The 17,733-nt window shown below is 45.7% G+C and overlaps 6 protein-coding genes across 6 annotated transcripts; 3 read left to right on the top strand and 3 right to left on the bottom strand.

Annotated features, from left to right (window-relative positions):
* Positions 1 to 525: 525 nt before the first annotated feature.
* N7469_004346 (OSBP family protein) lies at positions 526 to 1,991 on the bottom strand (the record flags this gene model as incomplete). Its single annotated transcript, XM_056643266.1, has 4 exons — positions 526 to 1,314; positions 1,392 to 1,446; positions 1,512 to 1,843; positions 1,920 to 1,991. The coding sequence occupies 4 exons, from the start codon at positions 1,989 to 1,991 to the stop codon at positions 526 to 528; spliced, it is 1,248 nt and encodes a 415-aa protein (XP_056502678.1).
* Positions 1,992 to 3,121: 1,130 nt separating this feature from the next.
* On the top strand, positions 3,122 to 4,869 carry N7469_004347 (putative MFS transporter; the record flags this gene model as incomplete). The annotated part of the gene is made up of 3 exons (XM_056643267.1): positions 3,122 to 3,559; positions 3,627 to 3,860; positions 3,946 to 4,869. 3 exons carry the CDS (start codon positions 3,122 to 3,124, stop codon positions 4,867 to 4,869), a joined length of 1,596 nt encoding a protein of 531 aa, XP_056502679.1.
* A 117-nt stretch (positions 4,870 to 4,986) lies between these two features.
* N7469_004348 (uncharacterized protein) lies at positions 4,987 to 7,168 on the bottom strand (the record flags this gene model as incomplete). Its single annotated transcript, XM_056643268.1, has 9 exons — positions 4,987 to 5,334; positions 5,384 to 5,467; positions 5,525 to 5,581; positions 5,638 to 5,876; positions 5,925 to 6,119; positions 6,166 to 6,290; positions 6,347 to 6,829; positions 6,881 to 6,920; positions 6,991 to 7,168. The coding sequence occupies 9 exons, from the start codon at positions 7,166 to 7,168 to the stop codon at positions 4,987 to 4,989; spliced, it is 1,749 nt and encodes a 582-aa protein (XP_056502680.1).
* Positions 7,169 to 7,535: 367 nt separating this feature from the next.
* Positions 7,536 to 10,290, top strand: N7469_004349 (uncharacterized protein; the record flags this gene model as incomplete). The annotated part of the gene is made up of 4 exons (XM_056643269.1): positions 7,536 to 7,571; positions 7,642 to 7,764; positions 7,836 to 9,875; positions 9,931 to 10,290. 4 exons carry the CDS (start codon positions 7,536 to 7,538, stop codon positions 10,288 to 10,290), a joined length of 2,559 nt encoding a protein of 852 aa, XP_056502681.1.
* Positions 10,291 to 11,523: 1,233 nt separating this feature from the next.
* Positions 11,524 to 12,353, bottom strand: N7469_004350 (glutathione S-transferase family protein; the record flags this gene model as incomplete). Its single annotated transcript, XM_056643270.1, has 3 exons — positions 11,524 to 11,897; positions 11,959 to 12,164; positions 12,223 to 12,353. The coding sequence occupies 3 exons, from the start codon at positions 12,351 to 12,353 to the stop codon at positions 11,524 to 11,526; spliced, it is 711 nt and encodes a 236-aa protein (XP_056502682.1).
* Positions 12,354 to 14,929: 2,576 nt separating this feature from the next.
* On the top strand, positions 14,930 to 17,223 carry N7469_004351 (sugar porter family MFS transporter; the record flags this gene model as incomplete). Its single annotated transcript, XM_056643271.1, has 8 exons — positions 14,930 to 14,970; positions 15,027 to 15,104; positions 15,171 to 15,434; positions 15,487 to 16,256; positions 16,319 to 16,356; positions 16,425 to 16,734; positions 16,785 to 16,899; positions 16,956 to 17,223. The coding sequence occupies 8 exons, from the start codon at positions 14,930 to 14,932 to the stop codon at positions 17,221 to 17,223; spliced, it is 1,884 nt and encodes a 627-aa protein (XP_056502683.1).
* Positions 17,224 to 17,733: the final 510 nt, after the last annotated feature.

Genomic DNA, 17,733 nt, shown 5'->3' on the forward strand with positions numbered 1-17,733 from the left:
ACGTTACTTGGTAGCCAGTTTGCAACTATCATTTGTGGTACTCGCCGAGGAAGTTAATCTCCAGGCGTGACGCGTGCTACGAGATATTTGTTACTATTTAAGGTGAGTTTTTGAACCGACTCCAATCTGTCAACATTGAAACGAGATAGAGAAGAAATTGCAGTGGGACATGTGAATGAATTCCTGGTTGAAGATATGTAGAGTATATGACAAAAATAGAAGATCATGAAAGAAGATATTAGATGGGCGGTAAAGTTGAAGCCACTTTTCCCAGTAAGCAGCATCGCCAAGATCATCGAAACTAGTATGTACAATCGAAGTGCAGCATGAAACGACCCTCAAAGAAAGAAAACAAGGTACACCAAAAGAGTCAACTTTCTATGTTTCCTGGCAAATAGGTTGGTTAGGGTTGCTTGTAGCAAGCCAACAAACCTGTGATTCCAAATACCCTTGTTTCAAGTGATTCCAGTTTCGAAAATAGAGTTGACCCTAGAATTTATCAATGTATGGCCGGAAGTGACGCTTCTACTCAGTGATGCCCAGTCCCTCGCCTCCAATCTTGTGGTAAGGAGGCTTTGCATCGGCGGCACTGGCGGCATTAAAGCGCCAGATACCACCGGTCTTCTCGCCCTCCAAGTTACCAGAGATCCCAAGCTCAGAGGCAAGGTCCTTAAAGAGAGGGTCGTCGTCCTTCTCTTCAATGCGGTTGAAGAAGCGACGCACCCACTCATGGCCCTCAGACTGTTCAACGCGGCGAAGCTCTCGTTGGGCATTCTCAATACGCGATTTGTGGTGGGAAACAGCATCCATATTGCCACTCTGTATGTTCTCCGCGACATCCTTCCAAGCACGACGACTTTCGTATAAATCCTGCTGTTCCAGAGGCGCCAACTGGAGTGGGGAAGTTGGGTTCTCCTTCACGACCCACTTGTCTACAACCTCCTTGGTACGAGCATTCTTGATAGTGAAGCTGTCCGACCACTGACCATCAATGGTGTAGAGAGACTTCTTCTCGCCTTCACTGGTCTTGAACAGGTTCGCAGTGAAGGTGTTCTTCTTTCCGCTGAGCCATCCCTTACCGGAGAAGTCGATCTTCGCGGTATAGCCGCTGCTGCTGACGATCTTGGCGGTCTTTTCCAGCTCAACGAAGGGAGTACCGTAGATGAGTGATTCGATGTGCAGGTTAGGCAGCGTGATAACGTACTTTTCCTTCTCATTGGAGCCGGGAGGGGTAAGGGTGTACTGAGCGTGTCCGAGCTGCTTCACCTGAATGGTGCTCGAGAATGAAGCTTTCTGGGCATTATATCCTTGCAACTAAAGATAGAGAAAAGGTCAAATTATGATCCCCGGTGATGCTAGGGTACCTGGATTTCCAGTTCTATTGTACCCACCTCGATCGAGTGCTTGTTGTTGACAATTGCATATGCAGTCGCAGGCGGGTGATGGCTGTGGTGAAAGTAAGTCTCTAACGTATAACTAAACAAGACCGGGGAAATTAAGATGCCACCTACCTGACTTGCTCACTGAACAGCTGGGTTTCACCAAGGTCTGAGTCGCCATTGTCGAGCCACTTGCCAATAAAGAGCTCACCCAAGAACGGGTTGAGAGGCTTCTTCTCACTTCCTAGCTTCTCACTGCGACTGCAATATTGCTGGTGAAGTGTAGTAAGGAACCACTTGAGGACGAGAAGAGCTCGCTTCTCAGGATCGGTTTCCTTGGCGGGAGCGACGAAGACGGCGGGGTGTTCTGCCCAATAGGCGGAATATTCGGTTAGGGAAGTAGAGGATAGAATGAATGGGGGTGCTGTGAGAGAAGAAAGGTCTCCGTTGAACGAAGCAATAGACTGAAACGACCATTAGCGCTTGATACAAGGAATAAGGGAGATTGCGCGTCGTGTAGAGGGGCAAGCTTGTATCTACCTTAAGGAAACTCGACCATGATCCCTTGCTACCTGCGGGAACTTGGCTCTGGGGCTCCTTCTTGGAAGACATAATTTGAAAAAGAGAGAGAGAGAGGAAGAGTAATGAATTATTTTTGTTTCCAGAAGTACCAAAGGTCCCAAAAATGTTTAAAGAAGAAGAGCGTGGGGAGTGGGGGACAGCAGATGAGGTTGACCGCCAGCGGACGATAACGTCACTGCCACAGCCACATTTCGATCGTCTCTTTTCATTCTCGCGTATCAAATCCTTCGACTGAGGCAGTCTTCGTCCATTACACCTTTTTGGGTAGAATGCACTTCAATAAAGACAACTTCCGATTCAAGATCGAAATACAATCTTTTTGTTCCTAATGTGGCTAGCCACATCTTAGTGGAGGGGTACTGGTCCACCATCGCCTCTTGGGCCAGATTGTGTAGTGACTGACAGGTTTCTGTTTTCGGAGATTTTCTTGGAATCGACCCGTCTGATTTGAGTCAACATGTGGACTATAAAGGTACATTGAACGACAGAAACTAACCCCTCGGGACTGTATACCGAGGGAATACTTAATCCCAGCTGTCACCCTGGTCTTTTCAAGGTGATCAAGTGAACCTTTGTCCTAAAACAGTATCGAAACTCGGATTCTTTTCCGCGTCCTACTGTACTTCGGCTGTGGCAACGGACTGTTTCCCCACGGCGTTCTGACCGATCTCGAACTATTGGATGGGCCATGCTTGATTTTAGGGGAGAACTGGGGACTATTCTGGGCAATTGACCCTGAAAAGATAACCAGCAACGTCGCTGTGTGGACGCCTTCCGCCCTGTCGACGTTGGAGAGATGCGACCCCCGCGCCGATCCTCGGCCAACTATCCAAAGCGCCGAGCAGTGTGAATTTTCTTTCTCTTCTGGCTTGCTTGTTGCATTTTCTCTCTTCCTCTTTTTTGTGACTCAATTTTTTCTTGTTCTATATAATCAACCGCAATATATCGTCCCAATTAATTCTTTTGATTTCAATCCCAGTTGAATTGCCACGGTCGTTTTGAGAATTTCAGTCTACAGGAGTACGTTTGCGGAAACCCTCTTGAGAATATCAACAATTTTGGTACAGACATCTCTGTTTTGCAAACAAAGCCAAACGACTTCTATATGTCAATCGAACGATCTGGATCCTCTATTTACATTTGATCGAGTGTAGTCCTCAATGGGCACCTCCAATGCCATGTCTCCAACTACTTCAAGGGCCTCGAGCATTGAGGATGCCATGCCCGCTATGGAGGAAATCCAGACGAAAGAATCGAAAGCGCAACATCAACCGGAAAATGGGAATGCATTACATTTAGTGCAAAGTCACCTCTCCAACCATGACATGCCCGTGACGAGTGAGTTTCGTGAGGTTGATGCAGAGCAATACCTGCGCTTTTCACCATCCCGAAAGATTGTTATTGTCGCTGTTCTCTCATTCTGCTCGTTTTTGGCACCAATCTCTTCAACTTCTATTCTTTCGGGTATCCCCGAAGTAGCAGCAACCTACGATACAACGGGCAGTATAATCAATGCTAGTAATGCCTTGTACTTGGCGTTTATGGGAATTGCAGCTCCATTCTGGGGACCCTTTAGTCAAGTTTGGGGCCGACGTCCAGTCAGTCGATTGACCAAAATGACTCTACTACTCGTTCAATAGTGATATACTAATAGTAAACGTTTAGATTTTCTTGGTCAGCGCCTTTCTCTTCTTTGCTTTCAGCATTGGAACTGCGCTTGCACCCAACTTGCCCGCGTACTACATATTCCGTGTCCTTACGGCTTTTCAAGGAACTTCTTTCCTGGTTGTCGGTAGTTCAGCCATTGGTGATGTTTACGAGCCTCGTGCGCGAGCAACAGCATTGGGTTGGTTCCTCTCCGGCACTCTTATCGGCCCAGCTCTTGGTCCATTCATTGGTGTATGTTATTCCTACCCGTGGCTATTATCAAGCTTATGGTGTCCAAGTATATCAATCCATTTCGACTGACAAATCAATCATATAGGGAGTCATCGTCACATTTTGCTCTTGGAGGGTTGTCTTCTGGCTTCAGACGGCGCTTGGAGGATTCGGAACCTTGCTCGTGTTTTTCTTCTTCCCAGAGACGTACCCGAACCTCGATAAGCCGGAAGTAACTGAAAAACCTGCAATGGAAAAAGCACAGTACCTTTGGCACCGAGTAAACCCCCTTCGCGTCGGCATTCTACTTTTCACATATCCCAACCTCTTTTTTGCCGGCATTGCGGCCGGTGCACTCGTTTGGAACCAGTACTCCCTATTAACTCCAATCCGATATGTATTGAACCCGCGTTTCCATCTCACCACACCCATCCAATCCGCTTTATTTTACATCGCTCCAGGATGTGGGTATCTGGTGGGTACATTCATGGGTGGTCGCTGGGCAGACCATACAGTGAAGAAATGGATTCGGAAGCGTGGAAAACGTGTACCAGAGGACAGACTGAAGTCCTGTTTAGTTTTTCTAGGAGTCATTATTCCTGGTTGCATCCTTGTGTACGGCTGGACTGTCGAAAAGGCTGCTGGTGGAATTCCCGTGCCTGTCCTGGCTATGTTTTTACAAGGAGTTGCACAACTATTCTGCTTCCCAAGCTTGAACACATTTTGCCTAGATGTCATGCAATCAAGTGGACGCAGTGCTGAAGTAGTGGCAGGAAACTATATGTTCCGATATGTCTTTGCTGCTTTGGGATCAGGTCTCGTTCTGCCAGCTGTTGAAAAAATCGGTGTTGGGTGGTTCAGTACCATAAGCGCCATCTTCTTGGTATTTGCCGGATGTTGTGTCTGGGCCACGACTATCTATGGTGATGAATGGCGCAACAAGATTGATGCGAAGAACCGCGATAAGACTGCGCAGAAGATTAACGAACTATCGCCCCAACAAGAGGGCGAGAAAAAAGCCGAAGTTTAAACTACGAAAATCTAGTTTCTTTTCCTCTTAATTTCGTCTCATTTTTGCGTGCATAAGCGGAGAATATAACGTAATTTAGAGTATCAAAAATCGATTAAAAGAAAAGATCACATGGGTTTAACCGATTGATGGCACTGTTACTAAAGGCACATTGCCCACATTCTGCACTGCTGTGGCATGAATAGAAGATTCCCCGTTTTGTGTACTCGCCACTGTGTCCTCGCTTTCCACTGGGACTTTCCCCTTCATGATAGTATCAGCGCTTAGACCTGTCTCAGCAATCACCCGATTCACCTTTGTTTTTTCAGTGAAGCGTCTGGCATCTTCCCGTCCTTTCTCAATGTCTACTAACCCAATAGCAATCATCGCTGCGGTGCAGATGGCAAAAAGGAATGGAAAGCCCATCCAATTGTTGCGAGTATCATTAATGATAGCTTGAATAACATTTGGTCCGATGATTGAAGACTGGGTTGTTAGGAAAAGAAAGTATAGCTAAGGGACAAAGTCTACTCACAGCTCGATTGGTGATCCCGAAGAGAGCGAAGAACATGTTGTCAAATCCACGTGGCATAAGCTCACTGATCATGGTTTGTGCGTACTATAGCAGAAAAAGTCAGATCTGGAATAGATAACGTCTTTGAAAAGAATGGCTTACCGCGTAGTACGGGGCTTGGAACAGTCCGAAGATGACGTTGTAGAAGTAGAATTCCCACTGAGAAACTGTAAGTCCAAAACTAGGAGGCCATGGAGAATAACCAGAAAACATACGGTATTATGATAACCAACTTTGGTAGTCCATAGCCCTAGCATGCCCCAGAACGGGATGAGAACACTGAAGAAATTGGTGACGAGAAACATGGTCTTAGTCTTGAACTTGAAATAGCGCTGGATATACCAGAACCCTAATGTCGACGTGATTGAGCATGCGGCCTGTGTAATGCCCAAATAGGTTATTTGTAGAAAGGAAAATGAGACATAGTCATTTTGAATTATTTGAACAAGGGTACCTTCGTATCATTAGTCAATGAAACCTTTTGATCAGAATGTAGACCTACCGGTTGTGTTAAGTCCATCTGCCAGCAGGAAGTATGCTAAGAAATACACAAAAGTTTGCGGAAGATTCCTGATCTCTTTGACAGCGAGCCAAAGTTGTTTGAAACCAATGGTAGTGTAGCCCGAGCCCTTGGGAATTTTAGGACCGGGTCTTTTTTGCTGGAAGATAAACCACCAGATACCTAGTACAACCCAGTCTGTGAACTATTAAAAATGCTCAATATTAGTTGGGGCTATACTCACAAGAGTTGGTCAGACACAGCGCTAAATTATTCGAATACTGATTATTTTGCATGGGAAGAAGCACACTGAGGTTGAGTGCGAGGGTCAGCAAGTAGCCAATGTTGCTGTGTGCAGTCGAAATGTTACTGTATCATCAATTAGCAGGAAATATTTCATCTTGGAAGTGATTCATTGCACCAACCTGATGTGATTTCTTTCCAGTGACTCTATTTGATCGTACTCCTGCTGGTTAATCTTACCCTCCCTTAAATCCTCCTCTCGTGCTTTACGTACATGCGGCATGTATCTAGCAAGTCGAGGAAACACTGCCGCATAAAACACCAGAGTAGCACCATACGCCACATAAGCCACGATATACAGGCCCATGGCAGATGGCCATTGGGTTGGATTGCGGATGGCCAGCATACCATACTGCAACGCCCAACAAACGACAGTCAGTGCTAAAAGCAACCATCGACCAAATGAGCCATAGTCAGCGGCGCTACCAAGCCAAACAAAGATTATTGTCATGAATGCAAAGCATAGTCCATTTGCGATGAGGACAACCGAGGAAATAGATCGTGTACCTCCAGCCCAAGGGACTACACAAGCCGAGGAATTGGTACATGGTTTGGGAGGATTAGTATCTGGTTGATACCCTGCCCCATTAAGAGCCCATTGAAAGCTATCTCTGGTCAGATTTGTCTTTCGCTCTCTCCAAACATGTCTTACTCACAGGGCTTGACTATAGGACCCGGGACCAACGCCATTGTCACCTATAGTTCCGGAGATTAATTATCATATCAGACCACGGAGTAACCTATAAGAGAAAGACGCGCCACTCACCATTGTAATATAAATAATATGCCCAGAGTTCCTTACGAGTCGTAGTTGGCTGCTCGTAGGCATCCTCATCAACCCCGAACAGCCGCTCGTATTCCTCCAGGATGTTGCGAGCTTGAGGCGTCGAACTCGCCGCAACTTCCACTGCCGCACCAGTCTTCGGGGGTTGCTCTTCATTCATTTGATTTTCAACCGCTGAATTCGCCATGACTCTTTGACCGTATTTGTAAAAGACCTTTGGGTGAAGAAGGAGGAGAGTTCAGCTGCTCAAATGTTGCCCTTTTCTTTTACCCCGCATTCCAAAGAGAGTCACAATGTTAGGGCATAAATTTGACGATCAATTCAGGAATAGTATCACGGGAGTAAGCTAGACTCCTCTTGATAGTAGCATTTCAACCACTTCTCTTCTATGATACTCTGCGTTGGAAGCCAAGAGGTTGCATCGAGTCTAAGTGGGGGCTGCCAATAGGCCAACTGCGACTTATCTTCCCCCCGCGTCGGCGGGCTTTCCCTTTCAACATTAAACAACAAGTTGTTGTTTCTACACTATGGCATCGATTGACTTGCAGAAACAAGTGGGCCAGGTGAGATCTCGCCCTTGACCATATGAAGATAAGAAGATTTAAAGAAGAGAATAAGATCTAACTTATATAGCTCTTCGCGGTCGGCTTCCACGGTCACACGCTTAGCCCAGAGATCAAGACGTTGATCCATGATTACCATATTGGAGCTATCGTTCTTTTCTCACGCAATTTCGAAAATGCCCAACATTTGCAGGTATTCAGCTTTTGTGTATTTGATTCGAACCATTCAAATGAACTAATGACAAATGAAAAAAATAAAATTAGGCTCTCACACTGGCTTTGCAGAATGAGGCTCGCCTGGCAGGACATCAACGACCTCTACTAATCGGAATCGATCAAGAAAATGGGCTCGTCACCCGTATACCTCCTCCCATAGCTGCTCAGGTGCCTGGACCAATGGCTCTTGGTGCAACCCATGAACCAAAATTCGCCTACCAAGCGGGAAAGTCAACTGGAGAAATCCTGAAGTTTTTCGGTATCAACATGAATTATGCTCCAGTTTGTGATGTCAATTCTGAGCCGTTGAACCCTGTCATCGGTGTTCGCAGTCCTGGCGATGATCCGGAGTTTGTCGGCCGTTTTGCAAGTGCGACTGCACAGGGCTTGAGAGAAGAGAGGATTATTCCAAGTGTCAAGCATTTTCCCGGTCATGGTGATACTGCTGTGGACTCTCATTACGGACTTCCAGTTATATCAAAAGGAAGAGACGACTTGGAAAGACTGGAATTGATCCCATTCCGGAGAGCTGTGGCTGAAGGAGTGGAAACAGTCATGACGGCTCACATCTCGCTTCCGCAGATTGATGATCAACTTCCCGCGACGTTGTCACCGAAAGTGTTGGGCATTTTGCGGAACGACATGGCTTACGATGGAATGATCATTACGGACTGTCTTGAGATGGATGGAATCCGTTCCACATATGGCACAGAACAAGGATCTGTGTTGGCAATTCAGGCTGGCAGTGATATTCTAATGATCTGCCATACATTCGATGTGCAACTAGGCTCAATTAAGAAAGTCTGTGAGGCAATTGAATCTGGTTCAATCTCTCCCGCCCGTTTCGAGTCTGCTTGTCGTCGTGTGGCATCGGTGAAGGACAGATTTCTCGATTGGGAGACTGCTCTGCGCAAAAATGATGTTGCAAAACTCGACAGTATAAATAAAAGAGTCGCTGCCTTATCAAAGAAGGCTTATGAGCATTCTACAACTCTTGTTCGTGACGAATCCCACACACTTCCGCTATCTAAGTCTTCCAAGGTAGTGGTCCTCTTCCCAGGGGATGGAACGCCTGCCGGAGGCGCAGTAGATGGTGAAGGCATGGGAAGGCAAGGATCGTACGAGGCTAACCCATACCTTGAAGCTATTCGAGCTCATAACCCGACCGCCGTGGGCTTGAAATATGGCGAGTCGGGGTTGTCAGCTGAAAATTGGAATGCAGTTAAAGATGCCGATGCGGTGATCTTCATATCCTTGAATGCGCGAGAGTCCCCCTATCAAGAAAGATTCGGCTTGGACCTTCCTCAACACACTCGATCATTGGTTGCAATTGCTGCAACAAATCCTTATGATTTTCTTGAAGCACCTGACATCCAAACGTATCTAGCTACTTACGAGCCGACCATCGAAGCCTTCACCGTGGCGGCTGGAATTATATTTGGAAACAAGGACTCTAAAGGGTCCTTACCAGTCGGACATACAGTTTCAAGCAAGACTGAAGCTACTTTTACATTATATGACGCGGAAAGAGATGTCGAAGGAATGATTGACACTTGGGATGCAGCTTTGCCTACCTACCCTTTGCCACGGGAAAGCTTGCGCACATTGTTCGTCCGTCCGAATGGACGTCATTTCGTGGCTCGTATCAATTCGGAGGTCGTTGGATTTTGTGTCGCCTATTACAATGCAGATGGACCCCCGAAGACGGTTCATGTTGCAGTTTTGGCAGTGAAGCCGGCCTACCGCGATCGAGGAATCGGCACGTCCTTGTTGACTGAGACTAGATCGTTTTTCAGGAAACAATTCGGCGTTGAGAACTTAAAGCTCGGTAGTTCATTCCCTAGATTTTGGCCTGGTGTGCCTCACGACCTTGGCGAGGATATTCAGAAATTCTTCATCCACCGAGGATGGCGACTCAATTCTCCCAGTTCTAGGTCGGTTGATTTATATCAGAATATCGAGAATTTCCAAGCCCCAGAGAAGTATATGAGTCGTGCTAAAGAGCGCGGCTTTACCTTTGCACCACTGAAGCCAGAAGACTACGAGACATGTCTGGTTGGCCAGAGAAAAAACTTCTCGGATAAAGCGGTATGACTTCCAAAGTATCTCTTCTGCTGACTGACTGAACTAACTTTCTCCGCAGGGCTGGGTAGAGGCCTTCGTAGCTCTGCACCCTAGCAAGTTTCCGGACAGCGTGATGGTGGCCTATGACTCTCAGGGCAACCAGGTGGGTTGGACCTTGATGCTTGGCTCCCCCGATGTTATAAATTATGTATGGGCTTTTCCACAAATGTGTGGTCCAAAGACAGGTCTAATTGGGTGTGTGGGTGTTGATGAGGAGCATCGGAAGTCTGGGATCGGTTTGGCCATGGTCTGCCATGCCGTAGAGAACATGAAGCATCGGGGCATCAAAGGCGTCTTTGTTGACTGGGTTGCCCTGGAGGGGTATTATGAAAAGGCTGGGTTTGAGACCTGGAGGAGTTATCGTCCGGGCGAGATATGAAGAGTGGTTCAGCAAGCCCTAGATATTTCGTAATTACTACGGATCAATCTTGTTATAAAATGGATTCAGAAGAATTAACTTGAATAACAATCTCAATCTTATCTTAATTACTTATCTGAATCTTTCTCCTTTAACAGAAATCCCTTAGTATAGTAGAAAGATGGGAGTTCTAGTTGTACACCATATATTAACGGACCGTCCATATATTCTTATAGTCGCTACCGTCTGTGATTTTTTCTCTCAAATTTTGTTTGGCGACTATTATCAATTATTTTTCGAGAAGGTTTCATCAAATATCAATGGAAAAGCAGATTGAGAAGATATTTCAGAGAAAATTTCGATTTCGACTGTATGCAATAAACTAAAAAACAGCAAAACAGCAGAATAGAATAAATTGGAAAAAATTTCTGATCGAATTTACAGGTCAGCAAATGGAAAAAAAAATTGATAGTAATTTTAGAATCAATATATTATACAAAGTAAATTTTTTGCAGTTTTCTTCGAACCACAGCAAATCCATTATCCTCATCAAAAAATTCGCTGGACTGTTATTCGAGTCTGTACATTAATAGGGAAAAAATCATTTTCATTGTTACTTGGAGCGACGCGACATAAATGTAGGCAAGAGAATATCAGGACACCCCTTGAGCAAGCAAGATGGACAAGGACCAGAAAGCCGTGAGAATCCCGGTCGAATTATTTGAACGAGATCATCCAAGGAACGTATGCGTGGAACAACACCTTTCTTTCTGGGAGTTTCACACCAAGACTTTTCCCCGTGGGCTTTTGCTTTCTTGCACTGCGTAGAATCCACGAGTAGCTCGTGCCCACAACTATGTGGGCCTGTATAGGAAACAAACCTGTAGGTGCACATTTGGAAGGTAATTCTGTGATTCAGATTAGTTAGCTGTAGTTTATCTTCAGGTCCTGATAAACAATGAGAAATGATCGTCCGTGTAGTGTGATATAGAATCGTGGATAATATGGTTTCTTTGTTCTATCTTCAACAATCAATGACCCTCTAGAATATTTAAAGAGTATCATTTTTTACCGCCTATTCATCCATAGACTTTACAAGTAGTATCGCTGAGAATGGGATTTTCAACAAAGAGCCCAAGGGGTGAACAATTAGACAATTCTTTACTTTGTTAAACGAATATTTCTTAATTAACAATGGACTAGTCAAGATGCACAATGATACATTACATGGAAAAATTTCGCATTGAAAGTGTTCTAGTGCTTGTCAGAATTGGTCATGCCATCAATTCTAGCCCGAGCAGACTCGAAGAAAGCATTTCGCTCTTCCTCAGTCTTGCCAGTGGAGGGCACATCCAAGCCTTTCGTGACAGCTGCACGTTTGCTAATCTCATCGGTCCACTTCTTCAAGTTTGGAAATTCGGACAAATCAATTTCCAAGAGTCCGGGCCCAGCACGGACCCATGAGTAGTTGGCGATATCAGCAATAGTATACTTGTCACCGGCCAGGTAAGGGCTTTCTTTAAGACGAGACTCAAGTACCTCATAGAGACGCTTTGTCTCATCGATGTACCGTTTGATACCATAGTCTGATCGAACGCCAGCGAACAGGCGGAAGTGGTTTGCCTGACCTGTTGAAGTATTTAGCCATTGGATTCATTTAAGTTGGGCTTAACTTTTGCATATTCATACCCTGCATTGGTCCAATGCCACCCATTTGGAACATCAGCCAAGATACTTGCTCGATATATTCAGGTGAGCCGGGAGCATAACTGATCTTCCGGTCGGTGTCATATTTGTCGGCCAGATAAAGCATGATGGATCCACTTTCAAACACACGCTGAGATCCATCTTGGATCGCGGGGATGCGGCCATTGGGGTTGATCTTCAAGAACCATCTGTTTGGATATCAGGGTCAGCGTCAAACGAGGTGCTCTGGATATCTCTATATCATACTCTTCCTTTTGAATGTTAGTGCTAATATCAATTGGGACAGTCTTATATGATAGCCCAAGCTCCTCTAAAGTGATGGAGGCTTTAACGCCGTTTGGCGTGGGCCAGGAGTAAAGAGTGATGTTGGAAGACATGGTGGAGTATGGTGCGATTGTAGAGGAGAAACGCGCAAGTCTTGAGGCAGCTTTGAATGAGCTTGGATTTAATGCACGGGAATACATGACTGGGCCCAATGTAGGATAGCCCGTGAGATTTATACCCTCGCGACTGGCTTCCGGGGTTTAACAGCCTCGCGTCCTCGGGTCGGAAATGACTTCATTTGTCAGCTCATTCCGTTGCGATGACAAATGATGTCATGAAAGAAGGTCGAATGATTATCGATTCGGATTTCGGTGTTCGGAGAGAGATGTGAATTGTAAATTATAAATTGACACTAAGTATTGAAATAAGTATTTGATTGTCAGAAGCGAATGGAAGAGGAAATGTAATAAAGCGTGTCTTTAGATGAGAAACCAAAACATTCCGACCGTTTGGAGATATCTTAGGTTAAGATTGGCGTCTGCTGTGGATTAAAACAGACCACCCATTTGCCATACGAAATCAAATAGAATAATTTACTTGAACCTAGTATCATCCTATTAAAAACATTTTTTCAGAATTAGAACCCATCTGATTGACTTTGCATGTGAGCGATACTTGTTCGCAAGAACGATTTTACTCCATGGCTTGTCTTTCTACGCAGAATCTCTTCTAAAATATACTGTGTGAGATTGATACGTATTATCAATCATTAGGAATGGGTGATATACGTAATTCTAGTTATGGATAATAAAAATCATAATGGATCACTTGAAAAGATTTTGTCTCATCTTGTAGACACCAGATCAGATACACGATGCCAGATACTTATGTAAACACTAGCGGAATATTACAAGTATCCGAGTAAATCCCATTTACGTTCGATCCCCTTCCTTGCATATACCCTTGACTACACAATTTCACCGTATCAGTTGGCGCTGGATATTAGAAAGCCGAAACGGCTTTGGTGAGTGGTAGACTCGGCTCGGGTGACATGTCGCTGTCGCTCCAACTTGCCCTGCCGTTCACGTCGGATACGGCAAATTAGGGTAAGCTGAACCCGAGGCTTTAATGGAGAAAAAAAAAAGCCTGAAAATGAAAATAAAATTTATGAAAAGGCGGGCCTAAGAGGCCAAGTCTTTTAGTGTCGGGCAAAACCAACACCAACGAATAGCTTAAAAAAATACTTATTCGTTGCAGCAAGTCAGGCCCGAACAACTCCACTCCCCCAGGATTTCCCCCACTCTCCACTCACTACAATTGCCATCCGATGCACAGTGTGAAATCGGATCATGCTACTCTATCTATGATATCCGAAATGGAGCAGTAGATGATGCTCACATACCACACTGGATTGCGAATCTCTTGATGCGGGGTTGAAATCTCCCTAGCCAGCACTGACCGGCCGATCGCCGCTACGTCTAGCGCCGGCCTGCCGCGTATTCAAGCCTTCGCCCGGCAAAAGCCTTGGCTACGTTAAGCCTGATTCGGCGTAGTTAATGGACATCCTCCGGATAGAAGGTTAGCAATTTACCAATTCCTTCTCTTGAGATAGTGCCTTGGACCCTTAGGTCAGCCAATCACCGCAAATTTTGTCCTAGGCCGTGATCGATATGACACTAAGGACCGGCGTGTCATCGCCGGAGGCAACATGTGTGGCGTCAGCCATGCTTCTTTATTTCATTCTGGCCAGGTATATTGGCATTTTCTCGAGTTGAATGATGTTGATATCCAAGTCATCACTCCCAGTCCGGCGAAAGAGGACGTTCAGCTACGACCTTCCGCAAACGGGAGCCACATGGGCATCGGTCTGGGGAAGAGCACCACGCGATATAGTATACACCGGTGAGAGTGGAGTTCATTCGGATTTAAACAATCAAGACGAATGGACGGATCATGCGTCTCCCCCGATTTACGCTGCTTCGCCCGGAGACCCCACCCCGGTAGGGGAAGCTAAGGTCCCGGTCCTCCAGGGACTTACTTTGGAAAAAGGCTTCTTCTAAGGTGCCATATCTTAGCTGTGGAGATAGATTCTCATATAATCTCTCGCTAGAAGCTGTTCTCTATGCAGGAACACCTCATACCAGGGGCATTCAAAGATAGATCAGATATATTAACAGGACACGCAGTGTGTTGGCGAGCTCAGCATCTCCAGTAATTCAAGCAAGACAGTGAGAGCCCCGCAATTGCAACCCTTTGTCTCATCTGGGCTAAATCCCCCCCATGGGGAAGTTGACCCCACGCTTCAAACCCCAGAAGAGCACGCCGCTTCAGGAAAGCGATCTGATCTAGTCTAGTCGTGCTAGTCCGTGTGTGAACACGGTTCATCTAGACTTAGCTGTGGATATCGACGTCTCTTGCATGACACCCAATGGGCTCATGCTGCTCTTGCCAAATGGACTGGTCCCGAAAAGACTTCCTTGTCTGCGTGCAATGGAGGAAAAGCATAAAAGCCGGCTGATACCCCAGTAGGTTTTCGACCTATTTGGTTATGTGCTATACATTATCTTCCTTTTCCTTGGCAAATTGAGCTATTGGGATTGATTGATAAGACTATCTTTTATCCTTTGCTCAAATCCCTCCCTACCATCAGCCCCATAACTCTACTTCTCTCAATCGCCGGCCTTATACCATGGCTAAGGATACGGTAGCACAAGTTGACTCCTCAGATCGGTATGATAGATCTTACTATACAATTGTAGCCTCCAAGCATCGCTAATCCCACGCAGGTCTAGTGATGATCATATTTACGAAGAGAAAGGTCAACATGTGGAGCAGGTGAACTTGCAAAGCAATGTTTCAGCCAAGTAAGTACTCAGAGTTTCTCCGTGCCATACACTGCCAATCTGGTAGAGTATCTAATCGAAAACCAGGATCAAAAACCCTCTTGCCGATCTGAGTCAAACGCAGGTACTTCGTGATGTCGAAGAATTCGCCAACCAATACCAGGTCACCGATATTCTGCCTGAGCTCAAAAAAGGTGCTTTGGTTGCGCGTGACCCAGAAGGATTTGAATCAATTCCAGACATCACGGAGTCGGAAGCGACTGCATTGCGCGATGAGGTACTCCACAAATGGCGCCAACCGAAAGCTCTCTACTTTACCATTATTCTATGCTCAATTGGCGCTGCTGTTCAGTATGTTACTTGCTGCTCAAGACCAATACGACTACATACTAATAAATAACAGAGGCTGGGACCAGACCGGATCCAATGGCGCCAATCTCTCTTTCCCTGACGCTTTTGGTATACCCGAGGATGGAAGTGTACGAAATCAGTGGCTAGTTGGTATCGTCAATGCTGCTCCATATATCGCGAGTGCCTGTCTAGGCTGCTGGCTATCTGATCCTTGCAATCGTATTCTTGGACGACGAGGCACAATCTTCATTTCCGCCATCTTTTGCGTATTGACTCCCATCGGCTCTGCTTTCACTCAAAACTGGCCTCAACTTTTCATCACTCGTTTACTTCTAGGTATTGGCATGGGACTTAAGGCATCGACCATCCCTATCTTCTGTGCCGAAAATACACCTGCTGTAATCCGTGGTGGATTGGTTATGTGCTGGCAGCTCTGGACGGCATTCGGTATTTTCCTCGGATTCAGCGCGAATCTCGCAGTGAAAGACACAGGTGCGCTATCTTGGCGATTACAACTCGGATCGGCATTTATCCCTGCTGTACCACTTGCCCTTGGAGTGTATTTCTGTCCTGAATCTCCTCGCTGGTATATACGAAGGGGTGAAATGGCCAAGGCTTATAATTCTCTCTGTCGACTTCGCAATACACCTTTGCAAGCTGCTCGTGACCTTTACTACATTCATGCACAGATCCAAATTGAGCAGAGTATTATTGGTCAAAGTAACTACGTTACTCGTTTCATTGAGCTTTTTACTATTCCTCGGGTTCGCAGGGCTACTTTGGCATCATTTACGGTGATGATTGCGCAGCAAATGTGCGGCAGTAAGTTAAGCTCCATTTACCGACGGACGTTGAAATTTATAATGGATGCTGACCTAGATCAGTCAACATAATCGCGTTTTATAGCTCAACTGTTTTCAGTGTATGTACAAAAGACTTATCAATACAAAAACGTCGAAAAAAGGGTAACGAAATACTAATATCTGTCAGAGCGCTGGTGCCGATGATACACAGGCACTTTTTGCCTCCTGGGGCTTCGGCTTGGTCAATTTCCTTTTTGCCTTCCCAGCAATTTGGACGATTGACACCTATGGACGCCGTGCCCTTCTTCTATTCACTTTTCCGCAAATGGCCTGGACCTTACTTGCTGCTGGGTTCTGCTTTTATGTACCAGGCAACGGGGGTGCTCATCTGGGTACCATTGCTCTTTTCATATTCTTATTTGCTGCGTTCTATTCACCAGGCGAGGGTCCTGTGCCTTTCACGTACTCTGCAGAGGTCTTCCCTCTGTCTCACCGTGGTATGTTGATTCCCGTTCCATATAGATAGCTCTTGTTAACTTGATAATAGAAGTTGGGATGTCTTGGGCTGTTGCTACATGCCTAGGGTGGGCTGCAGTCCTATCTATTACCTTTCCACGTATGCTATGGGCTATGACACCAACTGGGGCCTTCGGATTTTATGCGTACGTGCGGTACTTTGGAGTATGAAACTTTACAACTCGCTGACCAAGATGTTTAGTGGTTTGAACGTTACTGCATTGATTATGATCTTCCTCTTCGTCCCGGAAACTAAGCAACGAACTCTTGAAGAGCTGGACTATATTTTTGCTGTTCCCACTCGGGTTCATATGAAATACCAGGTATGCAAAGCTTTACCATATTGGTTCAAACGCTATGTCTTCCGTATGGATGTCGAGCTAGAGCCTCTTTACAAATTGGGCCAGGCCGCAATGGACGATAAAGCAATGGCGGGGATTGGAGGTCATGATATTGTACCCAAGGCCTAGACGAGTATGTTATGAGATGCGACATCATAACTAGATGATACATTTATTTCTTAGGTTTTTTTTTGTTGTTTGTTTGTTTCACGGCTGTCAAAAAACCTCTCAGCATTCGTACTATTATAATTCTCACACCACAAGAGATCGTGTTCCTGGAATTCACAATTGAAATCTGTAGCAATCGAATATTTTGACCATTCCAGCGTCCAGGCCGAACCCCGGGGGATCGCAGCTGATCCATGGTCGGGAAGGTCAGCTGATGTGGGTATAGTGGGGGATGATGAAGTGAGGTCAATAGCTAGACTTTCAGGGGTGTTACTTGATCAACCCCGAAGGAGTATACACGGTCATCAGATGCAAGAATTCATCTGCTTGAGATCAGTTGAATGAAAGTCATAGGGCTCAACAGGTCACGCTCAAGTATACATAAGGTGTATCACGTGGGGTTTGGAGTTCTTCTCGTGTTTTGATCCACTCCGCCCCTCTCTCTCTACCCAAGCGCAACCTGCTTCTCTT

This window comes from Penicillium citrinum, assembly GCF_028827155.1.
Source record: "Penicillium citrinum strain IBT 23319 chromosome Unknown utg000003l:1.0-4596430.0:1.0-4598250.0, whole genome shotgun sequence".
Classification (NCBI taxonomy): Eukaryota; Fungi; Ascomycota; class Eurotiomycetes; order Eurotiales; family Aspergillaceae; genus Penicillium; species Penicillium citrinum.